This window comes from Thunnus albacares, chromosome 18 (genome assembly GCF_914725855.1).
Source record: "Thunnus albacares chromosome 18, fThuAlb1.1, whole genome shotgun sequence".
Classification (NCBI taxonomy): Eukaryota; Metazoa; Chordata; class Actinopteri; order Scombriformes; family Scombridae; genus Thunnus; species Thunnus albacares.
Window position 1 is genome coordinate 10,749,892 of NC_058123.1, and position 19,194 is coordinate 10,769,085.

The 19,194-nt window shown below is 39.5% G+C and overlaps 1 protein-coding gene across 1 annotated transcript; it reads right to left on the reverse strand.

The window, feature by feature from the left end:
* Nucleotides 1-1,077: 1,077 nt before the first annotated feature.
* pdcl (phosducin-like) lies at nt 1,078-18,592 on the reverse strand. Its single transcript, XM_044334548.1, has 14 exons — nt 18,376-18,592; nt 18,187-18,273; nt 15,788-15,904; nt 13,749-13,889; nt 13,509-13,652; nt 12,307-12,488; nt 10,793-10,876; nt 9,501-9,747; nt 8,496-8,782; nt 7,916-8,063; nt 6,752-7,111; nt 2,968-3,150; nt 2,513-2,694; nt 1,078-2,164 (listed from the first exon to the last, which is right to left on the reverse strand). The coding sequence occupies exons 1-14, from the start codon at nt 18,380-18,382 to the stop codon at nt 1,601-1,603; spliced, it is 2,733 nt and encodes a 910-aa protein (XP_044190483.1). The 5' UTR covers nt 18,383-18,592; the 3' UTR covers nt 1,078-1,600.
* Between the last annotated feature and the right edge of the window lie 602 nt (nt 18,593-19,194).

Sequence of the window (19,194 nt, forward strand, 5' to 3'; positions counted from 1 at the left end):
ATCAAGTAATTTAGGCTATTTACCTCAATTTTCCAGCTATAAACACTGAGATTGTTTTTTACAGCAGTCATTTTGACTTGTCACAGCAGGTAAAAGCACAGTTGGAACTAATATCATTAATGATGGCACAGTTTCAGCAATAGTTGCAATGAAGTGCAGCAATTAATAACATTAATTACACCTGTGATTGACAACTAAGAATACGTGCTGTGAAAAAGGCTCCATGCTGTCTGTAAATACTTGTTTTCATCACATCAACAACTCTGACTTGCATACAAATACTGTATATCTGTGAAAATAAATAAATGGCAACAAATGGGATGAACTCAGGCAGCCTGATGTGCTTTAACCTCTGATTACCGACATGCTGACATGACCTTTGACCGACTGAATGAAAAAATAATATTAAAGCTGCCCAGTGGAGTCTTCTTGTAAACAAAAGTTACTCATGAAAACATTTGCAAAGCTGCTTTTTAAAATATTTAAAATCCTGCTGTATTTACATCCATGTTTACCAGCTGGCAGTTTTCTTCTTGCCTTCCATTGTTGGCGCATTGTTGCTTTTTTTTTTTATGCATTACGGCCACTTGTAGATCAGTGGAACAGTGTGAAACCATTAGCAGGAATGTGTATCATATGTGTTTGCAGGGTACAAATAAAACGGGGACCCACTCACAAAAAACTGCTCCACAGCACCACTAGAGGTCACAAAGCAGCATTCAATTATTATTTTGGCTGCGTAGGGGCAGCAGAACAAGCTGTAAACATGGCAATTACATATTATCACATTATAAAAGTGTCATGACTAATATGCTAGTAAATAGTTACTTACCAGTACTTACAAATCCAACATTATTATTAATTTGCAGTCATGTTTCTATGTAAAACCAATATTCACTCTTCTTTCACCTGGTGTCACCCACTTCCTGAGGGAGATATCTGTTTCTTTAGCTGCTAAATGCTAACAACAACAACAATAATAACAATAATAATAATAATAATAATAATAATAATAATGCAAATATTGATTAGTACAGCTTTAACTCTGATAAATAAAAAAACACAACAGGCAGGGAGTCCAAACACTTGTTTATTTTTCCCACTATTTGAAATGGTCCAGCACATATAAAAGTTATAAAACTAACTAAAAGTCAGTTTGGGGCTGAAGGTTTCTTATTCTACAGAGTGAAACACATGTAATACAGTGAAGATACACATGAAACAGAACAGGGAAATGTGTTTTTACACAATGAATAAATAGTCAACAGTCACAGCTCAAACAAAACATTTTAACCTACATCATTCTCATTATGCCTCGATGATGATAATGCCTAGTACTTACTCTCATTAAATATAACTCATATTTACCATGGAATGATGATATCATGATGAACGCCCACCGGCTCGTAGTGTGTGTGTGCATTTACTTTTGGTTCTGCTTCACTGCTGGTTGTACGTTGCTGTGTGAGTATTGAATGGCGGTCCTGGCTCGGTCCGTCATCACTACGATGGGGTCCACATACATGTAAATAATCTATAGTCCATGCAAACAGTGTGCGCATGTTTCCCAAGCATATAATGGAAGTTATATAATATGGCTCTAGTCTATGTCAAGGTCAGAGTCCTCATCACTCTGATTGCTCTGTATGATGGCTCCATTGCGGATGGTCTTCGGGACAACGGGGGACTTATCGGGCAGCAGGCCGTACTCCTGCAGCAGGGCCTCCACGTCTACAGCAAAGAAATCCTCCCCGAGCTGGTCCGTGAGCCGCACGAAGTTGCCGATCAGGTCCCCTCCTTTGTAAACGAGCAGGGCGGGCAGAGCGCTGCCTCTGAACAGCGCGCTGGTGCTGATGGCCGAGCTGCGTACGCTGCAGAACTTGACCAGCGGGTATTCCTGAGCCAGACACATCAGGCTGCCGCTCATGGCCTCGCAGCCCGGGACGTCGGGCTCATAGATGTGGATCATGACCAGCGTGCTTTTGTCCTCTTTGTCTAAAGCCTCCAGGAAGTCCTCTCCGCTGTTGAGCTCGTAAACCTGCTCGAAGCGTTTGCCGCGGCAGAGCTGGCGCCGCATCTCTTCAATGCGCTGCATGCGGTAATGCTGAAGGAAGTCTTCGTCGTCTTCTTCTTCCTGGAGCATGTTGTACTCCTGCATGGTCATCTGTGGGGTAGACAAAAAGGAAAACTCATAAATGTGCTGCCTCTTTTACAGATACTCCAATGTAGCCATTTTAGTCTGGCCGGTTCGAAACCTAATAATAATATAACAGTTAGTAATAAGTGTGTCAGAAAATACAGGAAGAGGGTGCAGGGATTCCACTGTATCAATCAAATAGCTTTTAATTAATATATTGCCTGTGTTTAGCATTTTCCCACATCCAGTGCTCCATCAAGAAGTATGCCACAGTTTCAAGAGGGTGTCACTAATGCACTGCCAGGATAATGTGAGGAACAAGACGTTGAAGCTAAGGGAGCTTTTCACAGGCATTTTGTCCCGTATTCTGCTTACTTTGCCTTGGATTTTCTCCTGCAGCTCTTTCTGTTTCTCCTTGTCTTTTTGCAGGTCGAGGTCAGAGCGGCAGGTCATCGACAGCTTCTTGATCAGTCTTTCCATCTCTTTCTTCTGCTCTTGCTTCTGCTCCACTTCCAGCTGCTTGTACTTCCTCCAGTCATTGATCACACCCTTCGGTCCTGTAAGAGAACAGCCAGTGTCACTGGTATTATGGTAACTACTTATTATGTTCTAAATGACAAATATGTGATCATATTTAGTCTGTTTGATAGTTGAACATGCAGAATGAGACAGGAAATGGGTAAAGAGAAGGGTACATCATGCAACAAAAGTCTGTGGCCAGAATCGAAAGCAAGATTGCGATCGTGTGGTATTCGTCTTAATCTGCAGGCTGTCTGGACACACCACCCTCTCATTTCTTATCGTGTTTTGTATGCGTTCATAGTAGCTACCTGTGTTGACAGCACTTCCATCTGCACTGTAATCAATCTCAGGCTCCCCGACGTTGGCGTCCCGGATGGTCTTGCTTTCCCCTTCTTCATCCTCGTTGTCGCTGCCTTCGTCCTCACTGCTGCTGTAGTAGTACTGCAGCTTCTCTCCCAGAATCTTGTCGTCCAAGGTCGTCATTACGACAGCTCACCTGAGGGCGGCAGTTTTTAATGTGTGGAGTAGAAAGGACACTGATGCATCTCTGCACTTTCACGTTTCTGTTTATTGATCTATTCCTGCTGCTATATCCACACGTTTACACTTCACCCAGTACTTTTACATGAACTAAAAATACGACCCATCCTTCCTCTTTGTACTCCATGCAGTGGAAAGGATGTGTATTATGTAACACCAGTCTGAGCTAATCTGATGCATTTGTTCCTTACATTCACAGAATATATTTATACAAACACACCAGTCTCCATTTGGGTCATTTGACTACTAATTTGCATGAGTGTGGCAGCTGACATGTGAGACAATACTGCCATTTGCTTTGTCCTTAACAAATTCACAGCTTCATAGATAAAAATCTCTGCAGATTAACAACAGTTTTTAGCACTGAATTGTCTGGTTGAGCACATCAGTCAGTGAAGCATAAATAATCCAGGCTGGCAGCCATCCAAGCTGTTATAGGTCGGGCAGAAAGGGTTTAATTCGAAAATAGGACATCTACACTATACATAGCTTATAATAAGTGTGTCATTTTACAAAACTTGAGCAGAAAGGCCTTCAATGATGCACTGAGCCGTGTATAAGCTCGTCCATGTGCACAGATGGAGGGAGACACCCTTCATGCAAATCCCTCCTGTCACTTTGAGAGCGGGCCAGGCAGAAAATTGTAAATACTACAACGCGTACAGGGGTTTTCAGTTTGACATAGCTGCCATTTAGTGACGATACATAATAATAATTCTCCACAAACTTCGCACATCCTGTCTCCAACACATGTAAACAGTAGGAGCGAAGGCCTTATTACAGCCAGCACCTAATTTATCTGAGAATCACTGCCTGTTCCGATATGATGACCTAGTTTTCAATTAACTGTAGCAATGGTGTTATTTCCTCAAGTGTCAAAACGCTACTTGAAAAGAGGATCTAGACAATCCAGTTAGCTTGTTTAATAATTAGGGCTGAACCTGCTAGCACAACGTATGCTATCGTTAGACAATCAGTAAACAATAACCAGCTATGAACGTTAAGTTTAGCTTGACGCCGACATTACACGCCGCTGTAAAAGTATATAAAATGTCCACTATTGAAAGATTATTGGCTTTCAACTTACCGTTATTGTTATGACCAGCTAACGTTAGTAAAATGTCACCAACTCCCACCACAACTCCGGCTAATCTGTTAGCTTTTAGCTGTTCAAGCCTGTCTCAGTCTGTGGTGCGTTCATGGCTCACGGAGATGTCGTAATTACAACCTACGGTCAAAGACTGCCCACATCCAGCTAGAATTCAGATTTTATTAGAGCTGCATTGGTTAATCGATTAGTTGCCAAATACTAAATTAATCAGCAAGTTTTGATCATTATGAGTCGTATTTTTAAAGAAAAAAATGTCAAAATTCTTTGGTTCCAGCCTCTTAAATGTGCACATTTTCTGGTTTCTTTAGTCTTCTGTGATGGCAAACTGAATGTCTTTGGGTTATGGATTGTTAGTCGGGACAAAACAAGACATTTAAGTTTGGATCTTGGGTTTTGGGAAATGGTGATCGACATATTAATTGATAATAAAAAATCATTGTTAGTTACTTCCAGCCATAGGTTTTATTTATTTATTTATTCTTTATAGTTAGGACACACCACATCAGTAATCGATGTTGGTCAATTTATGATGTTTGATGGCAAATTAATTTACAGCATCAAAACAGAAAACATGTTTATTAATTTTTTTTAAATTGCTGTACTAAGTGACACAATCAACCCACAGCCATTCAAAATTGCCGAGCCACATGTTTAATTTTGCCGTGAAAATTACTTTCCACCTTATTCTTTGTGACAGTGTAGTACTCTAAAGTTGCATTGGTGTAAATTCTGATTTTACTGAGAGCACCTAAAGACAACACGGGTTTATCCTCGTGACGTGTGATATGTTTAGTGACAGGAAAGTGTTGTTAAACGCAGCTCCCTCTTTCACCACTAGAGGGCAATATAACTATGACATAATACACGTTACTAGTAGTTCAGGTGATATGTGAAAATTATGTTCACTTTTTCATAAAAGCATGAAATTTGGTACACTTGTACAATTTGGGGCCCTGAACATTCAGAAATGGAGCCAGTTTATGATGTTGTATATGGTATCATTGTAATCCTTGGCCATCAAAACATAGGGGTAGACTTAACCTTTTTTTGTGTTATCATGTTTGGTTCAGGAGATATAATGCAAAATACATAATTAGGTTATTGTGGAAAGTAAATTGGCCACCACAAGGTAGTGCCAATTCTGGCTCCAATTCTGAAAATGTTCAGGACCAAAAATGAAAATATCACCACAAATTTGGCACATATCACCTGGACTATAGTACTTGTATTGCTAAAACTACTACTGCTGCTACTACAACCACTGTCAGTAGACTGACCAAAACTGCAAAGTCAAATTTCAACTTCATCATTGCAAATATTAAAGGTGCCATGATACCAAGAACAGAGTATAGTTTTCCCTTTTGTCAATACAAATCGCTACAGCAGTTAAAGGACAGGTCAAGTGCCCAAATGAACATTGAAACAGATTTTTCTTGCTGTAATCATTCCTCCTGCTCATACTGACATTTAGAAGATCCCTTCATAATGCACTTATAATGTAAGTGATGGGAGCCAAAATCCACAAGCCTCCGTCTGTGCAGAAATGTATTTAAAAAAGTCTTTTTTAGTGCCAAAGTCCTTCTTTTTGTTACTATACTAAAACTAAAACACTGTAAATGTGGCAGATATCCACTTGATATGACTCACTCAGACTGCTGAAGCCTCATATAAACTTCAGATGAACTTTTAATTTTTTTTTTTTTTTTTGCAAACTTATTCTTTAAGTAATCTGATAAGACAGATAGCACACATATAAGGCTAAATATTATATATAAAGTGTCTGTGGATCCTAATCTCATATGTATCCTAATTTATCAAAATGTTCTAAGCTATGAGGTAACTGTGCTTCCACTTTATGTGATTTTAAACCACACTGCACTTCCTGCTTTATTCCCTGTAATCAGCTCAGTCTTCTGTTTCCATGACTATTCAGTCTCTTGCCAAAAGAAACACAAGATCCAAAAGAAGCAGGGAGGAACGGAAACTCAGTAGACAAACAGAACAATGGATAGTCAAATCTAAGATTTTAATAACTGTCAGTTTTAATGAATGTACAAATACTCCACTAATGTCTATACTTTGATGTCAATAAATTTCCATTGCAATAATTTCTTTTGAAAGAAAGCTACAGACAGTGTGAACATGTATTTTGATGGTATTTCATTCTTCAGACACAAAGCATTTAACATTTAACATCACATGTTTATTTCCTCACTGATGTCTTTGTTCAAGTGTGAGACAGAGTGAGCAAATTAAGGAAGAGGCGAGTTTGATTTCACACTGAGCTCTTGGTCCTGTGTGATTCTCCAGTGCATTTACTCTATGTTCTCCACACAAGCATCTTGAACAGTTGTTTTTTTTTTTCGTTTTTTTTAGCAGCAGCCTCTTTTACCTTCATGTAGGAATCTCAAACCAAAACCTTCTTGTGTCTGGAAAGCGTCATAGCTCATCAGTCCTTCCTTTACTGTCATCTTTCCCTCTTTGTGACTGCTCCTCTGCTGGTACTCTAAATGCCACATACGGACACGTCCTGGTGTTCAGACACACCAGCTTCTTCAGCGTGGCGGAGTTCACTATGTCAAAGCCAACTTTGCCTCCAAAGGTGCTGGGCTTCCAGTAATCTGGAGAACATATAGGGTTTCCCAGAAGGCCTTTAAGGGAGAACGGGGCGCCCATCTCCACCATGCTCTCCCCAAATATGGCCCCCGCTCGTGTTCTCTCCAACATCATGCCGGGATAAAATTCAAGAGCCTCAATGTCACCATATAACTCTTCAAGCTCGCGGGCTATCTCCTCGTTATCTGCAAAAAGGTAACAATGAATGCTCAGTTAATAAAAATGTCTACAATAAAGTGCATCAAGAATACATTTCTTTACTCAGTAGCAATAGCTGGACCTGAACCAACTGCCTCAGTGTTTCGCAGTAGTGCAACACCAAAACAAACACCTCCAGGATTAGGTTTTAGTCATGCAAGCAGCACAGCCCTGAGGATTGCAAAACTGAGATATCTCAACAACTACTTGATAGATTGCCATGATCCCCAGATGGATGAATCCTAATGACCTGATTTTTCCTGTGAGACCACGAGCAGGTCAAAGTTTTTGCATATCTAGTAAAATATCTCAACATCTACTGGATGAATTAGCACAAACTTTTATGGTTCTTTGAAGATGAATCCTAATAACTTTAATGATCTTCTGACATTACCTCTAATGCCACCTAGAGGTTGACAGCACCTCTCTAGCACAGCCAAATGATAGTGTTGCTAATCATTTGGCTGTGCCAGACAACTACATGACACAAGCCAACATGAAATACCTCTAACTGCACAGTTTGTAAGTACAGTGCAGTGCAAGTCAAGCAATGTAGAATACATCATCAACTGAAGGATTTGATACAGAAATATCTTCCATTGATACCACTCAGAGGATAGCAATGGAGAATAGTCTTTAACAAAATGCCTAGGAAGAGAGAGAATATAATTTATTCCAGGAATGTATGTTCAGCTGCTCTAATTGACTCGTAAAAATCATGTAAATCATGTGCTTTCATGACTTCATTTCACGCTGTGTGTTCTGAACACAGCCACAACTATTTTTCTTACCAGTGAATTGTCTGAACGATGTGTACGGCTTAAGGTTAAAGCGTTTCCTGTACTCGTTGAAGGATTGCATGCGGAGCTGCCGCGACTCTTTGATGGCCCCCACAGCTACTTTGGTCACCACAGGATTGATGTTATGGCCCCCTCCTATCTGTAAGACAAAGGTTTGAGAATTAAGTATGTGTTATATGTACATGTTTAGCTGTGATTACAGTTTAAGGCTCAAGTATGTGGGATAGGAAATATAACGATCTGCATGAAGACTGTAATTAACAAACCTTCATTCTGTTTCCAGCCAGTACACAAATATTTATGTAGCAGGCAAAAAATAATAATAACATTCTGTTTCTGATTGGTATATAAGACATTTTGTAGCTAAGACAACCCACATCAACAAGCTTAATCATGCAACAACACCAAAGAGAGTAGCTAGACTATGACAGGATGCACATCTAGAAAACAGGAAGAACAAGTGTGAATGCCAAAAAACATTTCACGTGGATGTTTGAATCTAGCAATACTGCAGTTATAACCAAGAGTTAGTTGCATATTCATCATGTTATATTATCTGACGTTTTGTTACCTGGCCGGCAACTTGTCGAGAGAAGGCATCCACCAGCGTGTCCACGCCATAGTGTGTGAGAACAGAAGTGTTGAAGAGGAACTGTGTGTAAGACACTTCATCTCCGTTAATGAGGAAGCTGTCAGGCATTAAGGGGTGCCAGTGGTAGAGCTGGCTGAACTCCAGAGCGATACGGTTCCCATACTGGAACTGGGTGTTGAACAGCAGGGTAGGATCAAACTTCAGCTGTAACAGGTATCCACTGAGGTGCTGAACGTACTCCTCGATCACTATTCGTATTGTCTCACCTGAGAGAAACACACAGAGACACAAATTAAAAATACCTACTGTACATGTATATGAAACTGAGTCATGACTGAACAGGCTCCGATAAAATCCATGAGCTAATACTGAAGCATGCTGACATACTCTGTTATTAAAAAAACATGAAGTATACTTGCACAATTTACAAAATTTAAAAAAGAGTAAAGCTTTTAAAAAAAATCAAAGCATTAAAGAAATAGTTTGACAATTTGGAAAATGTGTTTGTCACTTTCTTGGCGAGAGTTACATGAGAAGTTTGGTACCACTCTCATATCTGTCCATTAAATATGAGGCTACAGGCAGCAGCCTGCTAGCTTATCTCAGCACAAAGAGTGGGAGCAGGAGGAAACAGTTGCCACACAAGGATGCCAGGAAACCATTGGAGACTCCAGAAAGCTACCGAGCCCGCCCAAGAAGTAATCTGTCACATAGCCCCCAGAAAACCAGGAGCTTTTGTTTTTACATGTTAGCTTTTATAAAGAATAAACAAACAAGAGATGACATGTTAATGCGTCAGCTTTAGAGGGGTTGATAGGCAGATTTTGTTACCTCATACTACTGTCACGCTAGCTGTTTTATCTTGTTTCCAGTCTTTATGCTAAACTGAGCTAACCTTTTACCTTTTAACTCTCAGCAAGAGAGTGAATAAGCAACTTTTCCAAAATGTCAAACTATATTCCTGTAAAACTGTGTCCTACTCACCAATGATGATGAGGCGGGAGGTCTGGAAAAGCTGTTCATCATCCCATGTGGGATGCTCTGCTTTCAGGATGTCACAGACTCGGTTATGCTCCCTCAGCCACAGTGTAGCGTACATTCCCAAACCAGGGAGGAGTCCGAACACTTCCTGACCAATAGCAATCTGACTCTCTGGTGGGATCCCAGGGGGGTAGCTCATCTTAACAGGTGCGTCAGCTACAGAGGGAGGGTATATCTCTCCATCAATTAACTGAAGGGAAAAACAATAATTAATGATTATACAATACAACTTTACCAATTATAACCACAGCTAACAAATTACAAGAACACAGCAGGTTTCCTTTTTGTTCCCATCTGAATCAACATTCCCCTATTACAGCACTTGGCGACAGTGGCAAGGAAAAACTCCCCCTTAACGAGAAGAAACCTCAAGCAGAACTGGGGTCGAGGTGGGTGGCCATCTGGCCTGACCGGTTGGGTTGAGAGAGAAAGAAAGAGGGGGAGAGGGGAGAGAGAGACAAAGAAGCACAGCAAAAACAATAACAACAATAATAATAATAGAATAATAGAAATATGACTATTAATAATAGTAGTGGCAGTAGTGTCAAGCTGGACAAGAAAACACAGAATTCTGGGGAAGATGCCAAGTTAGTAACATGCATTAATGGGGCATGAATGCGTACAGATGGAGAGGGGGAGGAGGAGAGAGGAGCTCAGTGCATCATGGAAAGTCCCCTTGGCAGTCTAGGCCTATGGCAGCATATCTAGGGGCTGGTCCAAGGCAAGCCTGGGCCAGTCCCAACTATAAGCTGTATTAAAAAGGAAAGTTTTAAGCCTACTCTTAAACCTGGAGAAGCCATCTGCCTCCCGGACTGAAACGGAAAGATGGTTCGAGAGGAGAGGGGCCAGATAGTTGAAGGCTCTGCCTCCCATTCTTCTTTTGGAGACTCTGGGAACCATAAGTAAGCCTGCATTCTGGGAGTGCAGTGTTCTCGCGGAGTAATAGAGTACTATGAGCTCTTTAAGATATGATGGTGCCTGACCATTAAGGGCTTTGTAGGTGATGAAAAGGATTTTAAATTCTACTCTGGATTTTACAGGGAACCAGTGCAGAGAAGCTAAAATGATAGAAATATGATCTCTTTTTCTAGTTTTTGTCAGTACATGTTCAGTTGCATTCTGGACCAGCTGCAGAATCTTTCGAGGCTTGTTGGGGCAGCCTGATGATAAGGAATAACAAGGAACTGAGAGAAGTATTTGTGTACATGATGTCTCTATTTACTGTTTTGATTTACCTGATACTTAAGTTTTCCATCTTTGTGAAGTCTGAGCAGGAGCTGACGTTCCAGGTTGTCTCCATAAATGTGGCCTGCATCCACCTGTATGCGTCACAAGATGAGACAAAAAAAATATGTGTAAGAATGAGAGAAAACAAATAAAGGCCTGGCTAAATATTGGTTGGTGGCATTATGATTTACTTCTATTTTTTGAATAATTTTCTATTTTTTAAGCACTCAGATGGGCATAAATACAAAGTCTACTTGGTCCAACAATATCCAGATTTATTAATCTCATTCAATAATCACTGTCTCTCTGTCATTGAGCACATACTGTAGGACCGTAAACCTAGTGACTGGATTGAGAAATTTGCTGTCTATTTTACTAACCAAGCCTCACAGTTTAATCCATTTTCAGTGATAATCCTGCATCCCTAATCAGTTTCAGATAGTCAATATTTCAGCTTTAGAGAAATTGATAATTCAAATGAAATCCTCTACCTATATATCAGATATTGTCTAAACTTAATCCTAAAAGGAAAAACTCCCCACTCATTGACTAAAGAAACCAAATTTGGATCATCTTTTTTTAAGCAACTATTGACCAGTTTCAAAATTATTGTTTTTAATGAAGGTTATAGAGAAACTGACCTAACAAAAGTAATTTATTGAAAGAATAATTTTAAAATAGTTTTCAATCAGGTTTTATAGTACTGAGATGACTGTTGTTAAGGCCGACATTCATTTGAGAGCTGACAGAGATGACTCCTCAGTCTTAGTTCTAGTAAGATTTGAGTGTTGTTTTTGACACAACTGGTCCCTTCTGTTCTCCTACACAGTTTAGTAACTTAAGGAGACTGACTGACTGCTTTACACCTTTCACGTTTTTTAAAACAGAACGTTTTCTGTTTTGTATTAGCAGATTCGTGTTTCTCTGTAAGTCTGTTTACTTGTGGTGTTCCTCAAGGGTCCATTCTAGGGCCCTCTGTTGTTTTGAATTTACATGCTTTCCCTGTCAGGTGATAAAAAAACAATGATGTCCTCTTCCACTGCTATGTTATATGTCCTAATTGAAACCCAACAAATCCAGCAGTCTAATTAATCTTCTTAATGACATCAAATCCCCAAATTTCTTAAAATTTGACAATGATAAATCTGATGTCATACCGATTGGACCACCAATTTTTACCAGCCGGTTCAACAACAAGCTAGGCTGCCTGTCAAATATATTAAGCAGACTCCTAGAAATCTCTATGTTATTTTTGATGCAGATCTTTGTTTGGAGGACCAAGTGAAGAACTTAACTAACTATTAACTATTTAATATGTATAAAATGGTTTTAATCTCACCACTTTAGCTATTTTATTTGCTATTATTTCCCCTGTTCTATGATCCCATCTCTTGTTTTTACTTGCATTTGCTTTTATCCTGTTTCTTTTTTCTTTTTCTGGAAAACACTTTGTAACTGTGTTAATAAAAGTGAAACACAAGTATTATCATTATTATTATTATCAACTAGAAAAAATCTGTACCCCATGTGCTAGAGCCTTCGTGTAGCCCAGACCCATGCGATTGTAGGTCTTAAAGAACTGGTGGGTGAAGTGCTGCGCAAAGAAGGCGAACATGAGGTTGGAGCCCTGGGGGTCGGGTCTGAAGGTCCTTCTCTTCAGCAGCCTCTCAACCAGGAGCTCAGGGTCAGGAAGCCCAGCCTTGCCTGAACAGAAACACCACAGCGTCACATGCAGCACAGGGCAAAACACAGATACATCACACCTCTAGTCATAATATTTAAATAGTAAGTCTGTGCAAACATGATATAGTTAACACGCCATGCTGCACTCCTGAACTGTCCAAGGACAACAATCTGTATGCATGTCACAATGGTGAAAGCTACAACTGAAACAAAACTGAGTTCTGCATTTGATATTATTGATGCTGTCACACATGTAACTCATAGATAACATCAAAACTATCAGTGAAAGAGAGCTAACTAATTCCTCTAAGGTAACTCCATTTTATGCTTCTTTATACTTATACTCCACATTTTAGAAGAACATACATCGTATTTTTACCTATTTTTATCTGACAGCTGCTAAAATCTTTTCTGATTAAGATTTTCATACAAAACATATGATCGGTTTATAAAATACTACATGGTTATAGATTAAACTGCCAAGTAATACACAAAATAGTTAAAATTTGCTTCAGGTACAACTTTAAAATGCTGATTACATGTTAATGCATGAGTAAAAATAATCCAGCGATATAATACGTGGTAAAAAAAAAACACTGAAATGATCATAGTATCACTATAGATAGTGCTCAGTATTATTTGAATTTTTTAAGTTTAAGTAAGTAAGTTTTAAGTCTACGTTTTGGCACTGATACCATAACAATACTTTTATCGATACCTTACTTTGAGTTGTATAAACCAGTTTTACTTCAAAATTAAGTTTTGGTTTGATAAAAGAAGCCAAAGTTCTTAAATGTTGCACAAGGAGCTGTACAAGAACCTTTGAATGAATAAAAATCTCTAAAAGTGGCAACATTTTGATTCATATCAGGAACAATCTGATCAAAGAATAAATACCAGTTTACAAATCTGGCCTTGACATGTTTCTGTACATCATGCTTGGACACATTTTAGTCTGAACAAAAAAACATATTGAGGTTTGAAAATATAACTTGACAAATAGAGCTGTGTATTTTAACGTAATATAAATGAGTTGCTAACCTTTGACTCCTAGAGGTGTAGGGCAGTCCAGTGGCACTGGGGGCAGAATCCGAGTGTAGTAGCTCAGATTGTAGTAGGATTCCCAGCTGAGATAGCCATATTTTGAGTTGAAGGTTGGAGGATTGGGTATTAAGTTGGACCTAACTGTTCATACAAAGAAGGGGAAAAAAAGGTAATGTGAGTAATTGAATATGGGATAGCCTTGAATTATTATCTCAGGGTGAACTGCTGAATCTGGACCTGTTAGAACCAGCCGCATCAGAACGTCTCGTAGGAAAGTATAGTTGATGATGTCCCAGAGCCAGCGGAAATGTGTGAGAATGTAATGCACCACATCTGGGCTGGGCTTGAAGAAATGACGGACTCTGGTCCAAAACTCCGCTGTGGTGGGAGGACAGATGAAAGAATAATCTTGTTGTTATTATAAGTCAGGGCAGCTGGGAATTTAAAGTGAACATTTTCTCAGTATAAGAAAATCATTGTTATATTCCTACAGGACTCTCAACTAGCTTGGCTTGTTGTTCTGTGTTTATCTGTATTTTAATTTAAGTGGATAGGTGAGAGGAGACATGAGGACAAACAGAGCAGAGTGACATGCAACACATGTCCCCAGTATGCGTGTTACTGGTTCACCAGGATACCTTCTACTTGGTACTTGCTGTAGCCAAAAGCTGCCTGAAGCAGCATTGTGGCTATCATTAAGGACACTGACATCATGTCCTTTGTGTTTTTTGAGGACTTCTCTGGAAACTTGGAGGTTTCATAAGCTGTTTCCAGACCTCTGAATCACCACACCACTGCTGATTTACAGACGTCTCTTTGAAAATGTAAGTCTATGGGGAAGTCTTTTTGGGCTCAAAAGCATCATGTGACATTGTAATTACACCGTTTGGCCACTATGTCAAATTGGATTCACAGCCCGGTGCTGTTCCTGAGGGCTTGGGCTCTACACACAGTGGTGCTTTGAGCTAAATGCTCAACATGCTAACATGCTCACAGTGACGATGCTAACATGTTGATGTTAAGCAGATATAATGTTTACCATGTTCACTATCTTAGTTTAGCATATTAGCATGCTAACATTTGCTGATTAGCACTAAACACAAAGTAGGTCTACAGCTGATGATGGGAATGTTATTAGTTTTGCAGGTATTTGGTCATAAACCAAAGTATTGGACAAAATTTAACCATATAATGGCGAAAAAGTAAAGAAAAAAATAAAGGCACCACCAAAGTTGGAATTTATCATGACAGGGACATGAATGCATGAACCAAATCAACCTCATGGTAGCACTACAGGAAAAGTCGGGATAATCAAAGTCATTAGGATTCATCGTATTGATACCATGAATATTTGTACCAAATTTCATGGCAATCTACCCAATAACTGTTAAGGCATTTCAGTCTGGACCAGAGCAGTGGGCCAACTGAAAGAAGTGTGGCAAAAATTTGACAAAAAATATAATTAAAATGTTAACAGGATAAATAAAATATGAGAAAATAATTGAGAAAAAAGACTTTCTTTTTGGTGTGGTGAGCTGGGTTAGTGGTTGTGGGGTTGGGGCATGTTGGGGGGGGGAATTGTACTTGTCGCCCCAGTATTTTTAAAATCCTTGCTATAGCCCTGGCCTTAAGCTCCCATAAAGATGTGTTAAAGTTGAGTCTGTGTAAAATCAACAATATGTTTGGAAATGCAACCTTACATAAGAGGAGAAAGTATTATTTTATATAAATGTTATTATTCAATCCCATTTTCCCCTTTCCTGTTTGGGTTTTCTGGCCTTTTCCTTCCCTCACTCCCACCATAGTTCTTTCTTTCTCTGCACAATCACAGCAATAGTTTATTGTTATTAAGCCTGACGAATATGATGTAACTGCATAACTGAGAGCCAATTACTTCACGTCTGATTAAGGACCACACTGTGTGAGGGTTCCTTGTTAATGAGAAGCAAACCGGCAGAGTTAGTAGATGCTTTGGTGACAAGATCAGCAGAAGCAGCTCTGATCCAGATGGTCTCTTCCTGGCAGTTAGCCCCTGTTTTTCCAATTCTTACAAATATTTGGGTCTAGACAAGAAGTCCTCACTCTGCGAGCCAAGCTATATTGCACTATTGCTTGAATTAACAACAAGATCAGTCAACAGTCTTTCATCAGCCTGCCATCTAACCTTTTCCATGTAATATAGGAATGAATAACAGAACAGAATATTTCAAATTCCTTCGATGTATAATAAAACAAGAGGATATGAGAACTGATGTCATGGTGATAACTGGACTCACGGACAGTGCAGTTTTCTCCGTAGTAGCCGGTGCGAGTGCAATCACACTCATATTTGTCCTCAGCATACCTCACACATACTCCCCAGTGCTGACAGGGGATATAACAGCATGGGTTCACTGTGGAAAACAAGAATGAGACCATGAGAAATGCTTACATAAACTCAGGCAGGCAGATCATGTATGAAGCTCTGACACAATACAAAATTCTAAGAGACATGACACTATTACAATGTGTCTGCCGCCCAGCTTCCTGCACAGAGATTTAGTTCCCATGTGAAAACATCTGTCTTAGCAGATTGGTTTAACACATCTTTATGTCTACACTGCAAAAAATATCGGTCTTTTAGCCAGACATGGTGTCTCAGAGTGAGCCTTCAGGACACACTTTTATTAAAAAAACATCGGCCAATTAGATGAGTTAGTTCCGAGTTAATTTAATTCCTGCTATCAGTGCAGTCATTGCTTTTCCGGGAATTTTACAGGTCCATAATTGGTTCATCGTTTCCTAATAAATTCTCATTTTTTTTCCACGAAGAAATAAATATGTTAATTGGTACTAATTTTAGGGAAGATAGAGACAAAATTTGGAGACAAGTTTTACTTAATTAGCTTTATTGAGTTTAAAAGCAGTTTCCAGAGGAATTAGCTCAAAAGAACTGCTCCATTTAAACACAAGAAAAGATGTATTCATCATCTGTACACAACTTGCACATTTTTGTACCTTTAGCTGAGGTTAGACTAGTTTAGCATTTAATTGGAACGGACTACTTGGATACACAGTCTGTATTTGATCTATAATTAGGGCCAAATTACATTGCTTATTCCAGGAAAATGCTTAAGAAATTATTAGGAATTACTGGACATGTAAAATAAAGCATTACCACCTGTTTTTTTTTTTTTTTACTTGTTTTAGGAATCAGCAACTCTTTAAGGTAGATTCTGTATTTAAAAGTGAAATTTATAACCACACAACAAGGGTTACGGTTAGGGTGGGGAAAAAAAACACCCAATCAAGTTAGCAACATGAAAAGATCTTTGTTCTCATACACTCGGAAACAGAGGGAGGGAGAGGGGAGGGGAGTTTTCTAACACGGGTATTGTGAAGCTCATGTAAGCAAGTTCCAGGGTGATAAATTCTCTTGAATGGCTGATAAGACTGTTTGTATCTGACATTCCGCGATCCATCCCTTGGTGATTCATGCACTAATAACTTCACGTTCATATTATGGAACAGCTCAGGGCGTTGCATCATAGATATGCAGACTACGTAAATCTTGTGATAAACACCTGGACTACTAAGCGAAAGGGAAAAATCTCCTCGGACAAAAAGAATTGCCGGAGGGAACTTACACATGCCAGAACATGCCTCTCCCTGCCCACGCAGACCCCATCCTTCTGTCTCCTAGCAGAACATTCAACAGAGCAGCAACCTCATCTGATGTGTAGAACGTACTATCTGATTTAATAGGTCAGAAAAAGTTCAAATCTCACAGGTGAGATAACCTCATCTGGAAATGAATCACTCATTCACTGACTCAGTTTGTCTCAAAAACCCTGCAGTAGCTGCATTTCTAAAGCATGAATGGAAAAGAGTAAAAATAATATAGTAATAAAAATAGAATAGAAACCACAAGAGGGACAAAAATACTACACATTAATTATATAAAATCTCATTCATGAGATGACACAAGCTCTCATTCAGAAATCATATGACTTGGAAGCAGAAACCAGAAGAAAAGAATGAGGCAGTGAAGCTGTTGGTATGAGCTGATAACATCGGCGTGAGGACAGGATGCTATCTTGTGTATATAAGGGGAGAGAGGAGGGCATGTCGCCGCGCAGGTCAGACATGTCTTGGCCACAGGTCGGGCAGGAAAAGTTTGTTTTGGGGAGCCTCACTGTAAGAAATACATGTATCACAAATCTCTCAGTGCTGAGTCTTGAAATTTAGTCTTTTAGGGACTGTGTTTCAATGTTTACCTTAAGTTAAATACATTGTCCTAGGAAAAAATCTGTAACTCCCCATGGTAGGTTTTCCTTATTATGATCAAGTTTTGAAAGAAAAATAACAGTTTCAAACATGACTTTGGATAAATGAAAAGTCCCCAAGAATTACTCTTTCAGCTGAGGAAGTCATGTTATGTTACCAGCAGTAGGCCTGCCAGACCCCGTCTTTGTTATAAGAATTACCAGGCTGCCTAAATTAGGAAAACCTGATAAACTAATGGGATAAGGGAAACCCTGCATGCATGCTCACTGTACTCATATCCTAATGTAGCCTACATATATATCCTGCCACTGACCGATGAAGCAGGGTGTGCTCTGATTAGGTTATTAATACAGCATTTTACAATACATGCACACAACACCATGTCCAAACCAACCGACCTCTCACCTACCTGTGTTGGAGGTAACCTCATCTCCCCGGCATGCAGGCTCCCGCAGCAGCAAGAGAAGAGCACTGAGAACTGATCCTAAGACAGAGGCTTCAACAAAAGTTGTAAATCAATGTTAGTTTAGGGAACAGGAAGGTAAAACACACGGCAGGACCGGCTACACAAGCAACGACCAGGACACAGGCTACTCACATCTCATCACTGCAGCCACAGTTCAGGATTCCAACTCATGAAACTGCAGGAAATGTGCGGTAATCCAGAGTGTGGGCTGAATCACAGAGCTATGAGGACGAGAGTCGGCTGTTCCCAGACAGACAGTCAGTGAGAGTGGCAGAGCAGCAGGATCAGCTGTCCAACAGGTTGACTTCTGTCTGTGTGAATGCTGCAGCCTCGCTGCACTGCGCTTTCACCTGCTGACAGACGGGAAAGGGAAAAGTGGGACGGTGACTTCATCAGGGTAGCGGGTTTCCAGTTCTTTATCGCCCACTGCTGTCAATGTTTGAATGCTCCCTTACTTTTTTTTTTTTTTTAATCAACCCTGCCTTTTCTTTATAATTTCATATCAAATCAGAGCCTGACTGCAGCAGCATCCTTTTATATTTTACAATGTCTTCCTCCCCCATTCTAAGCTAGTCTGTTTTTAGGATGTATGGTGTATGATGAATGTTTTGTGATTGTGATGTGAATGAACCGTCTTATTGTGATCCTGTGTATATCTAATCTGTTCTCAGGTCTCTCTTGCAAAAAAAGATCTTGATCTCAATGAGATTTCCTGAATAAATAAAGCTTAATAATAACAACAACAATAATAATGATAATTTTAAAGCCTTTTGGTCCATTTCGCATAGAAAATACTATTCAGCTTCTTATGTAAAAGCCTGTAGCAATCCTGTCTTATGGCTTCATCTCTATTGCTGTATTTTGAAAAGTCATAATATTACTCTATAATACTGTATAACATTTCATGCAAAAAGATACAATACAATGGGCCTTACACTGTATTATTAGTGC